Source organism: Theropithecus gelada, chromosome 20, assembly GCF_003255815.1.
Source record: "Theropithecus gelada isolate Dixy chromosome 20, Tgel_1.0, whole genome shotgun sequence".
In the NCBI taxonomy this organism is placed as follows: Eukaryota; Metazoa; Chordata; class Mammalia; order Primates; family Cercopithecidae; genus Theropithecus; species Theropithecus gelada.
The window spans coordinates 67,015,548-67,037,457 of NC_037688.1; the positions used below are offsets into that span (position 1 = coordinate 67,015,548).

Genomic DNA, 21,910 nt, shown 5'->3' on the forward strand with positions numbered 1-21,910 from the left:
CTGCAGTGACAGTCGTGACTGCGCCACTGCACTCCAGCCTGGGCGATGGAATGAGACACTGTCTCAAAAAAAAAAAAAAAAAAAAAAAATCCAAGTAACACTGTGCCAAAGAAAGGTACTTTTGTTTTCCTTATCTAGATAAAACTGAGCCTCAGACCTAAGTCTGCGCAGCTTGTGGGTGGTGGAGGCTGGCCAGCCTCCAGAGTTCTCGTTTAGCCCAGAATAGAATCAAGGTCAAAGCCTTGGAAAGTGACTCCCAGGAGGAAGCCTCAAACAGCCGCTGCCCCTCAGCAAGAAAACAAGAATGCAAGTGCAAGTTCGCCCTCCTGGGAAGTGTAAGATAGGACAGAGGCCTAGGCGGCCAGGCTTCCCTTCCCTTCTGCCGGCCCTGCAGAAGCCTTGTCTCCCGGGCTCTCGCAGACAAGCGGCTGGGCAGAGTCAGGCCTGAGGGCAGCCAAGGGAAACAACCGCAAGTAGGGAGGACCCGGTGGGAGATGGGAAGGCGGCCGCTTCCAGAAAGCAGGACCGAACACACACACACCGTCTTTGACAGGCCGTCGCTCGATGCTGTCAGGTTCCAGTTCCTCATGGGAAAGAAAGATCCTCAGGCGTTTGAGGGAGACACTCGCCTATACAGAGAGCAATGGTAGGGGAGAGTTATTTTTAAACAGCTTTTTGCAAAACAAACCAAGGTTAACTTCCAGTGGTTTCCCCGGGTGTGGAGGGGCACACACCCTCCCTTATTTCCGAAGGTCCCACATTTCTTAGAACCAGTGTACACTTTAGTATTAAACAAAACAAAACAAAACAAAAAAAGAAAGAAACAGGTTTTGGTTCTGCTTTGTTTTAAAAGCCCACAAAAGGTATTTCAGAAAAAAATGGGCAAATGACTGGGCGCGGCAGCACAAGCCTGTAATCCCAACACTTTGGGAGGCCAAGGAAGGCATATCACTTGAGGTCAGCAGTTTGAGACCAGCCTGGCCGACATGGTGAAAGCCCGCCTCTGCTAAAAAAAAATATATTAAATTAGCCCGCTGTGATGGCGTGCACCTGCAATCCCAGCTACTCGGGAGGCGGAAGCAGGAGAATCGCTTGAACCTGGGAAGGCAGAGGTTGCAGTGAGCCAAGATCGTGCCACTGCACTCCAGCCTGAGCGACAGATTGAGGCTCCATCTCAAAAAAAATAAATAAAAAATAAATAAAAATATAAGAAAAAAAGGGCAGAGGCCTGGTGGAAAAGGGACTCTGGAAACATAACAGCAAATGCAACAGAGCCAATTCAAACAGCCCAATGGGACAGGCATTTCTGAGATACGCCAGAAAACTTGGATATGGGCTGAGTATTATTGTAAAAACTTATTGTGAATTTGCTTAGACATGATGATGGTGCTATATTATGTTGGAAGAAATGCATGCTGAAGTATTTGTAGGTGAAATGTAAGGGGTCTGAGATTTGCTTTAAAATTATTTGGCAAAGAAAGGAAAGAATGAAGGGATAAATAGCAGAGTTTAGCATTAAAAAAAAAATGAAGGGAGAGAAGGACAAGGGAGGGATACTTAAAAAGGATGAGATAAAACAACTGTGGCAAAATGTTTTGGTTTCTTTTTTTTTTTTTTTTGTGAGACAGAGTCTCGCTCTGTCGCCCAGGCTGGAGTGCAGTGGCGCCATCTCGGCTCACTGCAAGCTCCGCCTGCAGGGTTCACACCGTTTTCCTGCCTCAGCCTCCTGAGTAGCTGGGACTACAGGCGCCCACCACCACGCCGGCTAATTTTTTTGTATTTTTAGTAGAGACAGGGTTTCATTATGTTAGCCAGGATGGTCTCAATCTCCTGACCTCGTGATCCGCCTGCCTTGGCCTCCCAAAGTGCTGGGATTACAGGCGTGAGTCACCGTGCCAGGCCTTGGTTTCTTTTTTTGAGACAGAGTCTTGCTCTGTTGCCCAGGCTGGTGTGTGGTGGGTACAAATATAGCTCACTGCAGCCTCAAATTCCTAGGCTCAAGCAATCCTCCTGCCTCAGCCTCCCATGTAGCCACTGCAGGCATGTACCCCACGCCCATTTTGTTATTTTTTGTAGAGATGGGGTCTCATTATGTTGCCCAGGCTGATTTTGAATGCCTGGACTGAAACAATCCTACCACCTCAGCCTCCCAAAGTGCTGGGATTACAGGCCACTGTGCCCAGCCAAAAAATGCTGATGTTGAATCTGAGTGATGTGTGCACAGGGTTCATGTTGTATTGTTCCCTTTTTTGGAGATGAAGTCTCACTCAGTCACACGCAGGCTAGAGTGCAATGGCGTGATCTCGGCTCACTGCAACCTCCGCCTCCCGGGTTCAGGCGATTCTTGTGCCTCAGCCTCCAGATTAGCTGGGATTACAGGCACCCGCCACCACACCTGGCTAATTTTTGTATTTTTAGTAGAGACAGGGTTTCCCCATATTGGCCAGGCGAGTCTTGAACTCCTGACCTCAGGTGATCCACCCGCCTTGGCCTCCCAAAGTGCTGGGACGGCAGGTGTGAGCCATCACGCCTGGCTTTTTCTTTCTTTCTTTTTAATACCAGCTCACAAGCTTAAAGCTATTCTACTTCTGTGTACACTTGACATTTTTCATAATAAAAAGAATTTTTTGTTTTTGACAAAGCCTGCAATCAGAGCTGTACTATCAAATTTTAAGGTTGATTTGTCTATGTAGTTGAAATGGAGTTTTCAAAATGAATGTTCCCAATGCTTGGAAAAAGAATGTGAAAATAGTGCAGCAAAGCAACAGGAGCTTCCAACACTGCCCAAGTGTGACAGAGGAGAAAGCCACCCCTCCTTACACAGTCAGTGGCACAAATTTTACAGATTCTACAGGGTCTGCATTATTTTTTTTTTTAAACAACAACAAAAACAGGGTCTTACTCCCTTCACCCAGGCTAGAGTGTAGTGGTGTGACTATGACTCAATGCAGCCTCAACTTCCCAAGCTCAGCTGCTCCTCCCACCTCAGCCTCCTGAGTAGCTGGGAGTACAGGGGCACATCACCATGCCTGGCTAATTTTCATATATGTGTGCGTGTGCGTGTGTGTGTGTATATATGACATATATATGACAACATATGACATATAAATTATATATAACACATAAAATATAATATATAAAATATATATATTACATACATAACATAAAATATATATTTAGATATTTTTTATATATATATATATTTTCTGGTACAGACAGGGTTTCACCACATTGCCCAAGCTAGTCTCAAACTCCTGGGCTCAAGAGTGGCCTCCCAAAGTGCTGGGATTACAGGCATGTGCCACCATGCCCAGCTGTAAGGCTGGGGTTTTTCTTCTCTTTTTTTTTTTAATTTTGAGACGGAGTTTTTGCTGTGTCACCCAGACTGGAGTGCAATGGCACGATCTTGGCTCACTGCAAACTCTTCCTCCTGGGCTCAAGCAATTCTCCTGCCTCAGCCTTCCGAGTAGCTGGGATTACAGGGAACCCGCCACCACACCTGGCTAATTTTTGTATTTTTGGTAGAGGTTGCACCATGTTGGCCAGGTTGGTCTCGAACTCTTGACCTCAGGTGATCTACCTGTCTCAGCCTCCCAAAGTGCTGGGATTATAGGCGTGAACCACTGTGCCTGGCTGTAAGGTTGGGGTTTCTCAAAGCGTGGGTGGTGAAGACCTATCAGTGGGTTGTAAAATCAATCAGGTCAGACAAGAACTACATTTTCGAAAAAAAGGACAGGAATGGAGGACGAATAGAAGAAGAGAACAGAGTATTTCAGAAAGATTCTTCCAGAGCATGGGAAAGCCTTGCTGCATTAAACTTGATTCATCTACTCACATGTGAGTTCTCTGTCAAGAAGTCAAACGCATTTTCTTTCTTTCGGGCATGACCAGACAAAAGCATGGGAGCCTCGGTCCAGGCCTCATGGAGCCCGTTTGGGAGCGTGATCTAGAGGCTGCGCTCAGGGGCATTTCCATGCTTTTGCGGCCTAGAACCCCAAGGCCCCCTCTCTGAAGTCACCCCAGTTTCCCCCCGTACCTGCACGATGCTGCTGATGACCATGGGGAGAATGTTCAGGGGAAACCGGAGGATGTTGAACAAGGCCAAAGACACGAAGGCTTTCTGGGCATCCAGGATGTTGTTCTTGTCAATGGTCACGTAGACGGCAAATGTGCACAGGGCCACCTGCAAGCAGAACGTCCAGTGCTGACTGCTGTGCCCTGAGTGAGAGTCATCATTCTAGGAGCAGTGACAGGCCCTGGTGACAAGCTCGGGCCCTCCCCAGGTAGCCATAACTGGCTGGCTGCTGGAGCTCGTGGAAAAGCCTGGTGCAGCATCTGGCACACAGCAGATGCTCACTAAACACTCCAGGAATGAACTGGATAAATCAATGACCAGGAGCCCCAAGAACTGGCCTCTCCCATCAATTTTCTCGGCGATGTTCTAGAGGGGCATTCTTAGTATTTCTCAAAAGCACCAAGCACGATCCCCAAGCCAGGCCTTTGCCCCTGCAGTTTCCTCTGCCTGAAACCATCTTCCAGCCGGGTGGCCGCCTGGCTCCTCCCTCTCACCATTCAAGGGAGATACCTCTCCCACTCTACCCAAACAGCCCTGCCATCTGGCCATCATCCCATATATTTTCAGGGTCTCAGCACTGCCATTTCATTGCTACTTCCTGGAAGGTCATACGGCTTAAAAGTAAAAACCACATGCTTTGCCGTCTATCCGCTGTGGGGCCCTGGTTGAGTTATTTCACCTCTCCAGGTGAGCCCCTCTTTTCTCATCTATAAAATGGGAGTCATGACGTGCTTCTAAGGGCTGTTGGCACTTACAAAGGGTGCTTATATGCACAGGGCCCAAGCACGGTAAAACTCAACAGATGGCAGCTGTTTTTATTTCTTGTTACAGGATTTGGTCCAAATTCCTTCGATCATTCTTCCAAGGAATCTATTAACCTGGTTCCATGAGCGAGAGCCTGGTCCCACGGGCAGGCAGAGCTGGATCGTGTTCTGGCTCTGACATTAACAAGACAGATGACGCTGAGCCATGGCACAGAAATTTTCCAGGCGCCAATGCCAAGAGGGAGCAAGGTGCTCAAAATGACAGGGACACATGATCCCTGGGTGCAGGGGTGCAATCATGGCTCACCACAGCCTCGACCTCCCAGGCCCAAGCATTCCTCCCACCTCAGCCTCCTGAGTAACAAGGACTACAGGTGCATACCGCCATGCCCAGCTAATTCTTTTTATTTTTGTAAACACAGGGTCTCCCTATGCTTCCTACGCTGTTCTTGAATGCCTGGGCTCAGGCCATCTGCCTGCCTCGGCCACCTGAAATGCTGGGATTACAGGCGTGAGCCACCATCCTGGCTCCTGTCTTCTAAGCGGTAATGACACACTGGCATCCTACCTCACGATACTTTTTTTTTTTTTTTTGAGACACAGTCTCATTCCTTTGCACAGGATGGAGTGCAGTGGTGCAATCGCAGCTCACTGCAACCTCTGCCTCCCAGGGTCAAACGATTCTCATGCCTCAGCCTCCAAGTAGCTGGGATTACAGGTGCCTGCCACCATGCCCAGCTAATTTTTTTGTATTTTTCTTAGTAGAGATGCAGTTTCACCATTTTGGTCAGGCTGGTCTTGAGCTCCTGGCCTCAAGTGATCTGTTTGCCTCAGCCTCCCAAAGTGCTGGGATTACAGGTGTGAGCCACCATGCCCGGCCCAGAGATATACTCTTTACTCAAAAGAGTCTACGTGTATCTACATGATAGACTATTCAGCCATAAAAAGGAGTGAAATTCTTACACATGCTAAAACATGGATAAACTTTGAAAACATCATGCTAAGAAACCAGTCAGATGGCCGGGCGGGGTGGCTCACACCTGAAATCCCAGCACTTTGGGAGGCTGAGGGGGGTGGATCACCTGAGGTCGGGAGTTCCAGACCAGCCTGATCAACATGTAGAAACTCCGTCTCTACTAAAAATACAAAATTAGCCAGGAGTGGAGGTGCATGCCTATAATCCCAGCTACTCAGGAGGCTGAGGCAGGAGAATCGCTTGAACTCGGGAGGCAAAGGTCGTAGGGAGCCAAGGTCGTGCCATTGCACTCCAGGTGGGCAACAAGAGCGAAACTCCATCTCAAAAAAAAAAAAAAAAAAAGAAAGAAAGAAGCAGTCAGAAAAGGTCACCTGTTGTTTGATTCCATTTATATGTAACGTCCAGAGAAGATAAATAGACAGAGACAGAAAGCAGATTAGTGGTTGCCTGGAATGGAAAGTTTGGGGAGCAAGTGACAACAGATACAGGGCTTCCTTTTGGGGTAATGACAACATCCTGAAATTAGTGGTGACTATCGTATCATTTATACAAAAAACCCACTGGGTGACCGTCACACCACCTACACGAAAACCCACCGGGTGACCATCACGCCACCTACACGAAAACCCACTGGGTGAGCGACACGCCACCTACACAAAAACCCACTGGGCAACCGTCACACCACCTACACGAAAACCCACTGGGCAACCGTCACGCCACCTACACGAAAACCCACTGGGTGAGTGTCACGCCACCTACACAAAAACCCACTGGGCAACCGTCACACCACCTACACGAAAACCCACTGGGCAACCGTCACGCCACCTACACGAAAACCCACTGGGTGAGTGTCACACCACCTACACGAAAAAACCACTAAATTGCACACTTTAAAATGGTGAATTACATGTTCATTAAAAAAAATAAATTTGGATGGGCATGGTAGCCCACGCGTGTAATCCAAATGCTTTGGGAGACCAAGGAGGGAGGATCACTTGAGGTCAGGAGTTCGAGCTGAGTCTGGGCAACAAAGCAACGCTGTGTCTCTACAAAATCTTTTACAAAATAAGCCAGGCAGCTGGCTCCATGGCTCATGCCTGTAATTCCAGCATGTTGGGAGGCCGAGGCAGGTGGATCACCTGAGGTCAGGAGTTCAAGACCAGCCTGCCCAAATAGCAAAACCCCGTCTCTACTAAAAATATGAAAATTAGCTGGATGTGGTGGTGTGTGCCTGTAGTCCCAGCTACTAGGAGGCTGAGGCAGGAGAATTGCTTTAACCCGGGAGGTGGAGGTTGCAATGAGCCAAGATCGCGCCATTGCACTCCAGCCTGGGCGACAGAGCAAGACTCTGTCTCAAAATAATAATAATATTAATAAAAAATAAGTCGGGCATAGTGGCATGCACCTGTAGTCCTAGCTACTAAGGAGGCTAAGGCAGGAGAATTACTTGAGTCCAGGAGGTCGAAGCTGCAGTAAGCTATGACTGCGCCGCCACACCAGCCTGGGTAACAGAGTGACGCCCCCATCTCTAAACAAGTAATTTTTTTTAAAGCATCTCTCCAAAGTCAACCTATTTTTCAGTGTAGAAGTCAAAGTGCTGACTCAGATCCCAGGGCCCAGCGGGTTTGTAAAGTCCCTTCCCTGTACCTCATTTGGCCTCATCTGTCACTCTCCCCTCACTCCCACTGTTTCAGCCTCCATGCTTATCCCACCTATGAATGGGCACAGTAATGCCCCGGGGCCTTTGCACGTGCTCTTGCTCCCCCTGGTTGGCCTCTTCACCTCCATCAAGTCTTTCCTCAAGTGTCACCTTCTCAGTGAGCCTGGACCACCCTATTTAAAACTGCAAGCCTCCCCTATTACAAAGACCTGACTCTTTTCTTTCTATAGCACTTAGGATGGCTTTCTCTAGTACTAGGATTTATTTATTGTGCCTACTATTTCTTGTCTGTCTCTTTCCGTGAAAATAAACGTTCCACGACTGGAGATTATTACCTGTAGTATTCACTGCTGTATTGTCAGAGCCTAGGACAGAGCCCAGGATATGGTGCTCAGTGAATGTCTGCTGGGTAGATGATGGACGGGTGAGAGTGGATAAATGAGTGGGGAAGGGGTGGATGAATTTGCCTTAGGGCGGAAGAGCCCATCAGAAGTGTCTCTTCAGCAGTAAGCAAACCAGGCCTCAGGCATCTCACCACCAAAACGTACCAGCCCCCTTGGTGAGCCAAGTATCAATTGATGCTGGCTGCTGGCAGCACAGGGCACGTACAGAGAGGGAACAGGACAACATCATGCAGCCCCTTTCAGGTCCACAGTCCTGGTTTCTCCCTAAGGAGGAGATCATCCAGCCATCCGCCCCTCAGGTGTTAACTGAGCACCTATTATGCACTGGGGACTGAGGTGGGCTTGGCAACCCTGAGACGCACAGTCTAGTGGAAGCACAGGTTTTAACAGGTTCCCAACAGGCAGTGTTTGGAAATCTGAAGAGGCTGGTAGGATGGGCACAATGACTGGGGCTCCAGGCAGGAGGAGACTGGAGTTTGCAACAGCCTTGTAATAGGCGAGGGTCAAGGGTGCAAAAGTCCTTCATACACAATGAGGAGCACTGGTCCCCTAGGTGCCTTTTTTGAGAAACGTGGAAAACCAACGAACAGAACCCCACACTCCAGCCCACCTTCTAAAAACCCTGACGCCCTGTGGGCAGATTATCTGCTCTCACTGCCTGCCTGGCATCTACTGCGCTGTTTATGGCAACATGCAGTTTTCTCTAGGGGAACTGAACTTCTCCCAATCTCAACCTACGAGCTTCAGCCACAGATGAACCTCCTCCCTCACCCCCTACCTGGGCCCCAAGCCCCGAAAGACATGACCCAGGCCTGGCTGACCCAAGCATCCCATTCCCTGGCCTCAGTGACTGGTTCAGGAAGAAGCATGTGATCGACCACAACCAATGAGACTCAATCCCATAGCTCTGCCGGAAGTATTAGGGGAAAGTAAGACTCTGCTCACACGGGTTGCTGAGGTGACAAGATGATCAGGAAACTGCCAGCTCATCAAGAAACCACCATCAAGACAACAGAGCTGAGAGTCAGAGACGTTGTTCTTCCCAACATTATCTTGGGAACTCCCAGATCTAGTCATGTCCGGAACCCCATTCATGCTTAAAAGTCTTTTTCTAGACTTTTCAGTTTTGTGACTCAAAAATCCCCCTCTTCTCTTACTCTAGTTGATTTAAGCTAGGTTTCTGTTATTTGCAAGACAGTTCCTAAGGAATATGATTTATTCCAACCTCTCATTCATGCATGTATGTATTCATTTACCTACATACATTTACGGAGCATGAACCATTTGCCAAGTTCCCTATGCTTGGAGAGTACGAGCACAAAATGACAAGGTCTGACTGGGCGTGGTGGCTCACGTCTGTAATCCCAGCACTTTGAGAGGCTCAGGGGGGCGGATCACTTGAGGTCAGGAGTTTGAGACCAGCCTGGCCAATATGGTGAAACCCCATCTCTACTAAAAAGAAAAAGTTAGCTGGGTGTGGTGGTGCACACCTATAATTCCAGCTCCTTGGGAGGCTGAGGCAGGAGAATCAGCTGAACCCGGGAGGTGGAGGTTGCAGTGAGCTGAGATTGTGCCACTGCACTCCAACCTGGGCGACGGAATGAGACTCTGTCTCAACAATACACAAATGTATAAACATATAAATAAATAAAACGACATGGTCGTGGCCGTGTCTCCATGGACCCTAGGATATGATCAGCAGAGAACTACAGGACAGATCATTACCATAGAGAATGATGAATTACTCGAACAAAGGGAAATTCAGGGTAAACAGAAAGCAAGAAGCTCACAAATCATCCAAGACAGAAAATGTTAAATACTGACGGCTGCCTGGCAATGCTATTTTAGGAAAGTGCATTAGGTGGACGTGGTAAATGCCAGGCTTGGCATTCCAAAAAAACAGTCCCATCAGTCCCCGGATGGCATCCCTGGCCTTCCCCGGCCTCTGTGTTCCATCACACCTACCACTGGGTAAACACCTCATCGTCTTTGAAGCACAGGAATGCACCAGTGGAAAAAACACTCAGACACCTTCCAGGCAACTGAAGGCCACATATTTTATCCTAATGTAGTCAGAGGCTTCGATGCCTCGGCCAGGACCAAGGTCTCCAACTGACACCCAGGCCCCTCTGTTTCTTGCCGAACCGCTCAACAAACTCTGTCTCTGGAAACTCCACGAAACTGAATGGCAAGGAAGGTCAAGAAAAGGTTAAGTAAAGCCGGTAGAGGGGTTCAGAATCTCACATCTGTAATCCTAGCTACTCCAGATGCTGAGGCAGGAGGATCACTTTAGCTCAGGAGTTGGAGGTTGCACTGAGCCGTGATCAAGCCACTGTACTCCAGCTTGGGCAGCAAAACAAGACCCTGTCTATAAAAAAAAAAAAAAAAAAAAAAAAGAAAAGGAGAGAGAAAAGAAAAGAAAAGAGGGGAGGGGAGGGGAGGGGATGGGACAGGAGGGGAGGGGATGGGACAGGAGGGGAGGGGATGGTAGGGGAGGGGACAGTAGGGAAGAGGAGGGGAGGGAATGGGAGGGAAGGGGAAGGGAGGGCACAGTGGGGAAGGAAGGGGAAGGGAGAGGACAGTAAGGGAGGGGACGGGAGGGGAGGGGAGGGAAGCCAAACCAGTCCTGCTCTTAAGCATCTTCTGCTGTGCTTTCCTAATGGGGAACAGGGCAGGAAGTGATCATATGTTTGGTGACAACCTGGAAACTGGGGGTTTTGCCAACTAATCCAATGCGCAGAGGAAAAAGCTGTGCGAACACTACGCATCCCCTCCTAAGTGGGACACAAGTCACAGACCAAACCTCATCACCTGCTCCCTCTGGCTTTGGACCTTTTCCTCTAAGAAAGACCTTTCAAAATGCCATCAAGGCCAGGCGCAGTGACTCATACCTACAATCCCAGCACTTTGGGAGACAGAGGCAGGCGGATTGCTTGAGCTCAGAGTTTGAAAACGTCCTGGGCAACAAAGTGAGACCCTGTCTCTGCAAAAATTACGGAAAGCAGCTGGGCATGGTGGCACATGCTTGTAGTCCCAGCTGCTTGGGAGGCTGAGGTTGGAGGATCACTTGAGCCTAGGAGGCAGAGGTTGCAGTGAGCCGAGATCATGTCACTGCACTCCAGCTTGGGCGGCAGAATGAGACCCCGTCTCAAAAAAAGAAAAAAAAAAGCCATGTATTTCTGTATGATTCTTACTATCACTTGTATACAAGTAAATAGAATCATGTAACCATAACTACATGTATGACATGCATCCATCATTACAGTGATACAGACACAGACTCTCTCTGGAAACACACACAAGAAACACAGAGAGAGGGAAGCAAGGTGACCAGTGTTAGGAGGAAGGGCTTGGGCCTTTCACTATGGACTGTGATTCTCAACTGGGAGAATTTTGTCCCCCAAGGGGACATTTCGCAATGCCTGGAGCCATATTCCATTGTCACCACTGGGAAGAACAGGGAGACGTACGACTTAGCATCTGGCAGGCAGAGGCCACAGATGCTGGGAAACATTCTACGATGTGCAGGCCAGGACCTACAACACAGGGACAAAGGATGACCTGTCGGCGAATGTCAGCAGGCTGAGGTGGCCAAGTGCAGAGAAGTCTGGCTGTATGAATAGCATCTGGTGCAGCTTTAATTATGTTTCACCATATGCAAATACATTACTTTCTACTTTTTAAAGTAAGACCGACCAGACATGGTGGCTCACGCCTGTAATCCCAGCACTATGGGAGGCCAAGGTGGGTGGATCACTTGAGGCCAGGAGTTTGAGACCAGCCTGTCCAACGTGGCGAAACCCCATCTCTACTAAAAATACAAAAAATTGGCTTGGCATGGTGGCATGCGCCTATAATCCCAGCTACTCGGAGACTGAGGCAGGAGAATTGCTTGAACCCTGGTGAAACCCCATCTCTACTAAAAATACAAAAATTAGCTGGGCATGGTAGTGGGTGCCTGTAATCCCAGCTACTCGGGAGGCTGAGGCACAAGAATCACTTGAACCCAAGAGGTGGAGGTTGCAGTGAGCCAAGATCATGCCACTGTACTCCAGCCTGGCCAGAGAGCAAGACTCCATCTCAAAAAAACAAAAAGGAGAGGCTAGGCGCATCAGCTCACACCTATAATCCCAGCATGATGGGAGGACAAAGTAGGTGGATCGCTTGAGGTCAGGAGTTCAAGACCAGCCTGGCGAACGTGACAAAAACCCGTCTCTACTAAAAATATTCAAATTAATAAGGCATGGTGGTGCGTGTTTGTAATCCTAGCTAGTCGGGGGACTGAGGCAGGAGAATTGCTTGAACTGGGAGGTAGAAGTTGCATTAAGCTGAGATGGCACCACTGCACTTCAGCCTGGGTGACATAGCGAGACTGTCTCTAAAGGAAAAAAAAAAAAAAAGAGTTTGTCAATGCACCCCAGTAAAGTCAAGGGACTGGAACATAAGAGGAATGCAATGTACAAGGCAGAATGCAGGGGCATTGGAGCTGGAAGTGATCTTAGGGAACACGGAGTTACAGAGGGACAACAAGATGCCATTTCTTGCTCAACTCCAGGCCACTGGCACCAGTCACCTGGAGGGCTGCTTGAACATAACTCAGTGGAAAAGAACCCCTTGAGTGACTGTGGGTGTCTGCTGTGGGCATGAGGAGTGAGGGCAAGGCCCTGTATTTGACATGCTTGGAATCTAACCCCTTCATTTTCCATGTGACAAAACCTAGAGCCAGTGAGGTGAGATGACCAGCTTTGGGGTCACACTGTGAGCTGGCAGTAGAACGTGGCAAGTGTCCTGAGTCTCAGAAGAACATTCCAGTCCTCTAAGCCAGGGGCTGGCCAAGGATGGCTGAGGTCCACATTTGGCCCACACCTGTTTACATGCGGCCCATGAGCTCAGCATTGATTTCCTTTTTTTTTTTTTTTAATTTTTTTTTTTGACAGAGTCTTGTTCTGTTGCCCAGGCTTAGAGTGCAGTGGCATGACCTCGGCTCACTGCAATCTCCGCCTCCTGGGTTCAAACGATTCCCTTGCCTCAGCCTCGCAAGAAGCTGGGATGACTGGCGTGCTTCATCACGCCCGGCTAATTTTTTTGGGGGGTCGGGGGAAGGAGAGAGGTGGCGGGCAAGGCAAAGGGTCTCACTCTGTTGCCCAGTCAGGAGTGCAGTGGCATGATCTTGGCTCACTGCAACTTCTGCCTCCTGGGTTGAAGCAATCCTCTTGCCTCAGCTTCCTGAGTAGCTGTGACCACAGGTGAGCACCACCACTTCCAGCTAATTTTTGTATTTTTAGTACAGATGGGGTTTCACCATGTTGGCCAGGTTGGTCTCAGTCTCCTAGCCTCAAGCAACCCACCCGCCTCAGTTTCCCAAAGTGCTGAGATTACAGGCATGAGCCCCTGCACCCAGCCAGATTTCATATTTTTTAAAAGCTAAAAAAAGAATTAAAAGAATATTACATGACACATGCAAATTCTATAAAATTCAAATATTGGTGTCTCCAAACATAGTTTTACAGGAACATAGCCACACCCATCGGTTTCCGTATTATCTAAGGCTGCTTTTGCACTACACTGGAAGAGACTGGTATTTGTAACAGAGACTGTATGGCCCGGAATTCCGAAAGTATTGACAGAAAAAGTTTCTTTACTCCTACTTTCTGTCAGTCTCTCTCGAATTTCAATGTGCATATACACCACCTAGAAAAGTAGTTACAACACCGATTCAGTTTCAGTGGATCTGGGCTGAGGTCTGAAATTCTGCACTGTTAACAAGCACCAGGTGATGCCATGGCTGCTGATCCAAGGATCACACTATAGGTAGTGAGGATCCACACCAGTGTCTCTACATGTCTACCTGAACCAGCAGCAGCAGCACCCAGGGATATGTCAGGAATGCAAATACTCAGGCCCCACCCAGACATGCTAAAACTGAAAATCTGGGTGGGGCCCAGAAAGCTGAGTTTTATGGTAACAAGCCAGCACAGTGGCTCACGCCTGTAATCCCAGCACTTTGGGAGGCCAAGGCGGGTGGATCGCCTGAGGTCAGGAGTTCAACACCAGCCTGGCCAACATGGTGAAACACCATCTCTACTAAAGATATTTTAAAAAATTAGCCGAGCGTGGTGTCGCATGCCTGTAATCCCAGCTACTCGGAGGCTGAGGTGGAAGAATAGCTTGAACCCGGGAGGTGGAGGTTACAGTAAGCCAAGGTCGTGCCACAGCAATCAAGCCTGGCCGACAGACTGAGACTTCATCTCGATAGACAGATAAAGAAAACATAGTAACAAGCTCTCCAGGTGGTTGTGATGCAGGCTTGAATGTGAACACCATCTCTCCTGCAGTTCCAGACCCTGACAGATGTAAGGCAAGACTAAGAAAATTCACTGTCAGCATGAACACGCTTTTGCAAATGCTGAAACGGCTGGAGCTTCCTTAGACATTCCACCTGCAACCCAGTAATGATGAAGCAGGTGGTAGTTTAACAGAAAAGTTCCATATTCATAAACATGTTTAACTCCGCTTCACAGAAACTTGCCAGAAAAACACACGATTTGCCAACCTGACCAAGAAGGAATAGTTGTAATGAGCACGACATTACAAAAAGAATCACACGGTTAATAAAAAGACAGAAAGAAAAAACAAACACGGGGCATGATCTGAAGTCATCCTTCACCATTAACTGTTTTTAACTGTGCTTAAAAGGGAATTTCCATAGTCCATCTCTATGCGGTCTCCTGATTTGCAGCCAATTTTGCAAAATGTTAAGTTGCACTATTGTCTTTAAACTTTTCAAAGTCAGCTAGGCAGGGAAAGACCCGTTACCATACCCCAGGACAGGTGCCAGAACTTTCAGTGTAGCAAGGATCATAATAGCAAAAAAAAAAAAAAAAAAAAAAAACAACAGGGAACAACCTGTTTTTGCAAGGAACGGGAGAAAGGGTAATTCCAGCAGGGCACATCCACACGTGAGACAAGCATCCATCATGAACACAAATGAAGCAAGCCGGGCATGGCAGCAGTGCACCTGGAGTCCCAGCTACTTCGAAAGCCAAAGCAGGAGGATTGCTTGGGACCAGGAGTTCAAGGCTGCAGTGAGCTACGATCGCACCACTGTACTCCAGCCTGGGGGACAGAGTGAGACACCAGTTCAAAACTCTCCCCTGCCAAAAAAAAAAACTAAAATGAAGCAGATCAGAATGAATGAACTAAGACTATATATTATTAACTACACAACAGAGAACACTATGTACAGTATGATTCCATTTAAATCTGTCAAAATATTTAAATACCTAGATGTTTGTCCATTTTTTTCTAAAAGCATACAGAAAACTGTCACTTTGGAGGAGAGGAACTGATGGAAGAGAGGACAATACACTTTTCGTTTTACATCTTTCTGTATTTTTCTTTTTTTTCCACGATGGATGACAAATATTTGTTCAGCACCTGCTATGCACTATTTTACATACTGAGGATATAGCAGTCAACAGAAAAGACAAAAATGCCATCTGGAGCTGACATCCTAGTGGGGAAAGGCAGACAATAAAATAAGTCTATTTGATTTTTTTTAAAAACATTTTTTTTAATTTTTTTGAGACAGGGTCTTGCTCTGTTGCCCAGGCTGGAGTGCCATGGCTCGATATCAGCTCACTGCAACCTCTGCCACCCAAGTTCAGGGGATTCTCATGTCTCAGCCTCCTGAGTAGCTGGGAATATAGGCATACACCACCATGCCCAGCTAATTTTTTTTTTTTTTCTTTTTTTAAGCAGAGACAGGGTTTCACCAGGTGGACCAGGTTGGTCTCGAGCTCCTAGCCTCAAGTGACCCACCTCGGACTCCCAAAGTGCTGGGATTACAGGCATGAGCCACCGCACCCAGACCAAAATAAGTAAATTTTAGAGTGTGTTTAGACCATGCCACTTGACATGTGGCCCACGGGACACTGACAATCCACACTTTGTGACCAGTTGCTGATAAAATAAGGAGGCAGCACCATAATGTAGATCAACTATGGCACCAAGCGTGCCACTTGGCTCAGCTCACACTTTGTTTCTTGCAAGGCTATCTAAACACAGCAAGCAGAGGGCACTGGTTTGCATCCTGGCACAAGCTGCCTATATCACAGTGAACAGATAACAAACAATTCCTAAACAGGTTGGCTAAGAAGCTGCTAAATGTGAATAAAATAAAGAAGAATGGAGAAGATGGCAAATGTTTAAGGCAAGTGTTTAGGGAAGGCCTTGCTGACATAGTTACCTTTTTTTTGTTTTCTTTTCTTTTTTTTAAGACAAGGTCTCGCTGTCGCTCAGGCTGGAGCGCAGTGGCGTGATCTTGGCCCTCGGCAACCGTCGCGTCCCAGGTTGAAGCAATTCTCTTGCCTCAGCCTCCCGAGTAGCTGTGACTACAGGCATGCGCCCCTACGCCTGGCTAATTTTTTTGTATTTTTAGTAGAGACTGGGTTTCACCATGTTGGCCAGGCTGTTCTTGAACTCCTGACCTCTGGTGATCCACCTGCTTTGGCCTCCCAGAGTGCTGGGATTACAGGCATGAGCCACTGCACCTGGGCGACATAGTGACCTTTTAAAAATATTCAGGTATGCAGACAAAATAAAACATCAAATAATGAGGGCCAGGAAATATGTGGCTTCACTCACCAGGAAGGGTGTGCAGACCCAGGTGAAGGTGCCCACGGCTGCCAGGTAGGCAGACTTCTTCAGCACCTTCAGCTCCTCCTGCCTGATGGCCAGCACCTTGTCCTTGAACGCCAGCTCCCAGGCATAAAGCTTTAGCACCTTGATCCCATTGAGAATTTCATTCATCAGCTTGATCCGATTGTCTTTGCTCTTCATGTGGGCCACCTTGGAAGAGAAAGGCAGTCAACACATCTGGGGCGACCCTGGGATCAGACCATCACTCAACATCACCAGCTATTCTTTCTCATAAATTTTATTATATGCTTTAACATGTGAATTTTTTTTTTTTTGAGACGGAGTCTGGCTCTGTCGCCCAGGCTGGGGTGCAGTGGCCAAATCTCAGCTCACTGAAAGCTCCGCCTCCTGGGTTTACGCCATTCTCCTGCCTCAGCCTCCCGAGTAGCTGGAACTATAGGCGCCCGCCACCGCGCCCGGCTAGTTTTTTGTATTTTTTAGTAGAGACGGGGTTTCACTGTGTTAGCCAGGATGGTCTCGATCTCCTGACCTCGTGATCCGCCCATCTCGGCCTCCCAAAGTGCTAGGATTATAGGCGTGAGCCACCGCGCCCGGCCGTGAATGTTTTTTATATTGATTTTTTCCTTTCAATAGAGATGGGGTTTCAGCACACTGCCCAGGCTGGTCTCAAACTCCTGTGCTGGGATTACAGGTGCGAGCCACCTCACTGGGCCTCAACATCACTGTCTATTAAAAACAGGCCTCCTGAGGGTGGGACAGCTGACCCTGTAATCCCTATGAGCCCTACTCTTGAGTCCCAAGACCACACCAAAGGACCCCGCTATCAAGGAAAAAAAAACCCTTCAAATCATGTTAGGTTGATTTGGAGAAACACACTCATTGGAGAAACACACTCAATTTCGAATCCAGAAATAGAGGCAAGAAAAACCCTTCAAGTGTCCAGAAAAGAAGGGATTCAGTCCCTATTCTGCTGACCCAAACACAGGAGACATGGTGGTGGTAGTTTTCTTCTCTGTTTTCTTATTTTTTCTTTTTTTTTTTGTGAGACAGTCTCGCTCTGTCGCCCAGGCTGGAGTACAGTAGCATGATCTGGGCTCACTGCAACCTCTGCCTCCCGGGTTAAAGAGATTCTCCTACCTTAGCCTCCTGAGTAGCTGGGACTATAAATGCCTGCCACCATACCTGGCTAATTTTTCTATTTCTAGTAGAGACGGGGCTTCACCATGTTGGCCAGACTGGTCTCGAACTCCTGACTTCAAGTGATCCACCGACCTCAGCCTCCCAGAGTGCTGGGATTACAGATATGAACCACCACACCTAACCTGTTTTATTTTATTTCTTGTCAGTCCAGTTTTCTTTTTGGGGGAACAGCATCTCACTCTGACATCCAGGCTGGAGTGCAGTGGCACGATCATAGCTCACTGCAGCCTTGAATTCCTGGGCTCAAGCAATCTTCCCACTTCAGCCTCCAGGCACATGCCACCACATCTAGTTCATTTTCGTATTTTTTTGTAGAGACGGCATCTTGCTATGTTGCCCAGGCTGGTCTTGCACTCCTGGCCACAAGCCATCCTCCTGTCTCAGCCTCCCAAAGAGCTGGGATTACAGACATGAACCCCTGTGCCTGGCCCATGGTTGTTAAAATAGTGAAATGTTTCTGTACTGGCTAGCACTGGTTCCAAACAGTGGATACTTGTGCAGTGCAGTTGTTAAATATTTTTAATACCACCAGCATTCTGTGTATACCAGCAACTTTTCTAAGCACTTTACATGTATTCACACACTTAACATTCACAAGAACTCTATCATTGAGTGCTACAGTCATCCCCGGGTCACAGATGGGAACAATTTAAGCTACAAGATCTCGAGGACAGCGACTGAAGTGGGTTCAGAGTCGGGTCACTCAGGGAATCCTACACATCAGAGACTGAAGAGTGACTCGACCCTAAAGCCCCTGCCTCACCAATCCCACCCAACCCTAACCCGTGAGGCCTCTCCTTCCAACGGGCCCATGTCCTGAAACTCATCTCCCTGTGGTATCATCAGTGCAGCCAAGTGCTCCCATTTGAAATTCCACAGCACATCATCAATATCTATCAACAGAAGAGCACAGAAATAAACCGCACCATCTCCGTTATGGACCAAAAGGCACCAGGTCGGGAGAATGAATTGAAGCTATACAGCATAGCACAGAGAGGCCCCCAAAGCAGGGCACTAAAAGACAAAAATCATGCTGCCATGTAGGCCCATTTAGGTAAAAACAGATATGGTAATAATATCACACACACACAGACAAACATATATAATGGCCAGGCATGGTGGCTCATGCCTGTAATCCCAGCACTTTGGGAGGCCAAGGCAGGTGGATCACCTGAGGTCAGGAGTTCAAGACCAGCCTGGCCAATGTGGTGAAGCCTCGTCTCTAATAAAAACACAAAAATTAGCTGGGTGTGGTGGTGGGCACCTGTAATCCCAGCTGCTCGGGAGGCTGAGGCAGGAGAATTGCTTGAACCCGGGAGGCAGAGGTTGCAGTGAGCCAAGATTGCACCATTACACTCCAGCCTGGGCAGCAAAGTGTCACTCCATCTCAACAAACAAAAAAACCCCACATATATAAAAACCAAACCTAACTACACCATTAATATACATACATAGAAAATTCTAGAAGGAGTTGCTTCTATATATTTGCAGTGGTTGAGAGACTAGGGAAGGGGGTATCCCCTTTTAAGTACTTTGTATGATTTAAACTTTTTTTTTTTTTTTTTTTTGAGACAGGGTCTCACTCTGTTGCCCAGGCTGGAGTGCAGTGGCACAATCATGGCTCACTATAGCCTCGACCTCCTGGGCTCAGGTGATCCTCATGCTTCAGCCTCCCAAGTAGCTGGGACTACAGGCACGCATCACCACACAATGCTAACTTATCCATTTGTGGTAGAGACAGGGTTTCACCATGTCTCCAAGGCTAGTCTTGAATTCCTAAGCTCAGGCGATCCACCCAACTTGGCTTCCCAAAATGCTGAAATTACAGGGGTGAGCCCGGCTTGAACTTTTTTATAACAAGAAACCACACTCTATTACTTGTGTATTTAAACATTTCAAAATACAAAATATCTCCAAAAATAAAAATCTGAAAGCCGGGCATGGTGGTTCACACCTGTAATCCCAACACTTTGAGAGGCTGAGGCAACAGGATCACTTAAGCCCAGGAGTTTGAGACCAGCCTGGGCAACAGAGCAAGGCCCCGTCTTAGAAATTAATTACTTATTTTAATTTAAATAAAGACATTAACACCATGTCTGGTACAAGGTAAGACCTAATAAGAGGGAAAAAAGTAGGGGGTATTTTGCACTCAACTCTTGAAAGCTGAGTCTTACACACACATAATAAACAAGACGATGGGAAACAAAGATTCTCAGAGGCTCCCAGACCTTCTGATTCCAGTCACCGGCCTACAAGGTCTAACCATGTGTCAGGAGCTCTCAATCTTGGCCGCCCAATATAACGACCTGGGAAGCTGTACATCTTGATGTCCAGACCCCACTCACGATAAGTGAATCAGAATCCCAGATACGGGGCCTGGGCATCAGCATTTGTTAAAGCTCCCCAGGTGACTCCAACTGGCAGGCAAGGATGAGAACCCCAGGGACCGAGCAGAAGGAACTGGACTAAAATCTGCATGGAGAGGCTCCTGCCTAGGCCCTGGCTTGGGGGCCCGCAGAGACACACGCCTTACCTGATACGTCTTGGTCTTCATCGCCATCACAGCATTGACAGGCACCATGAGGACCATCACGGCCACTCCAGCCAGGATGGGAGGGCCCAGGTTCTAAGGAAGGAAAGGAGACTCTTAATCACTCACCAGACAGGAGAAAGCAGGGCCCTTAACAGCTTCCCGGCTGATTAATCCCATGTGGATGCTGCTGACCAAGTTCAGGACAAGGTGTGTTACTTTTACCCCACAATAGGGTGTTAAGAGCCTGTGGTTTCATTCCTGAGCATCTCTCTGGGTCCTCCCAATCCCTTGAAGAATAAGCAAGTCCATGCTCCTTTCTCCCAAGCGCCTGGGGCCACATGAGTTGTGTAAATTACAACTTTAGAATTCTAATTGTTTTTCTTTTTTTTTTTTAGGAGATGAGATTTCGCTATGCTGCCCAGGCTGCAGTACAGTGGCTATGTGTATCAGTGATCCACCTACTTCAGTCTCCAAAGTAGCTGGGACTACAGGTAAGCATTAGGTCTTGCTACACTGCCCAGGTTGGTCTTCAACTCCTGGGCTCTAGCAATCCTCCCAATTCAGCCTCCCAAGTAGCTATGACTACAGTCACACCACCATGCCCAGCTAATTTTTTGTTGTTGTTTTTTTTTGTAGGGACAAGGTCTCACTATGTTTCCCAAGCTGGTCTCGAACTCATGGGCTCAAGCGATCTTCCCACCTCTGCCTCCCAAGCAGCTGGGATTACAGGTGCGAGCCACCATGCCCAGCTTAGATTTTTAGAAAGTAATAAGGTAGTAAGCAGAGAAGTGTGAACATGACCACCTGACTGCTTATCCTGCTTGAAGGCTACTTACAAGTTTAGCCCTTGGCTAGTGTCTGCATACTTGCAGGGCTTCCACCAATAACAGAATTGTTAAGAGTGGCTCAGTGTGCCTCACCTGTTTGTACCAACAATATGGTTTATGCTGAACACCGCTTTCCCTCTAGGAGTCTAGACTTTTGGTATGTGCCAAGCAAAGGGTGCTTATGTGACCTGCCCCTAAAAAACCCCAAGCACTGGGCTCCTACCAAGCTTCCCTGGTTGGCAACATTTCACATGCATCATCATAATGGTGGCCGGAGAATTAGTGCACCTGTGTGACTCTGCTGGGGACTCCCAGAAACCTCTACCTGGCTTCCTTTGAACACTGCCCCATGTGTTCCTTAATCTTTGCTAATTTTGCTGTATTAACTTATAGCCTTGTGGCCAGGTGCAGTGACTCACACCTGTAATCCCATCACTTTGGGAGGACAAAGTGGGAAGATAGCTTGAGGGTATAAGTTCGAGACCAGCCTGGGCAACATAGCGAGACCCCATTTCTTAAAAAAAAATAAATAACTTAGCCAGGCATGGTGGCGTGAACCTGTGGTATCCAGCTAGATGGGAGGACAAAGTGGGAAAACTCCTTGAGACCAGGAATTTAAGGCTGCAGTGAGCTATGATCCCATCACTGTACTCCAGCATGGGCAACAGAGCAAGACTCTGTCCCTTAAAAGGAAAAACAAAGTAACAAAAAAACAAGACAGCCCCCACAACAAAGAACTGTCTGGTCCCAAGTGTCAACAGTGCTGAGCTCAAGCAACTACCATCTAAAACAAGATGTGATGTTAGACAA

General features: G+C 47.9%; 1 protein-coding gene across 1 annotated transcript in view; it reads right to left on the reverse strand.

The window, feature by feature from the left end:
* Positions 1–21,910, reverse strand: part of ABCC1 (ATP binding cassette subfamily C member 1) — a 193,206-nt gene that overhangs the window by 71,192 nt on the left and 100,104 nt on the right. Inside the window, exons 11-14 of the mRNA XM_025370697.1 lie at positions 20,274–20,366; positions 16,526–16,729; positions 4,037–4,183; positions 542–629 (exon numbers count right to left, since the gene is read on the reverse strand). Coding sequence (XP_025226482.1) covers positions 542–629; positions 4,037–4,183; positions 16,526–16,729; positions 20,274–20,366 — 532 coding nt within the window. The remainder of the gene's footprint in view (positions 1–541; positions 630–4,036; positions 4,184–16,525; positions 16,730–20,273; positions 20,367–21,910) is intronic.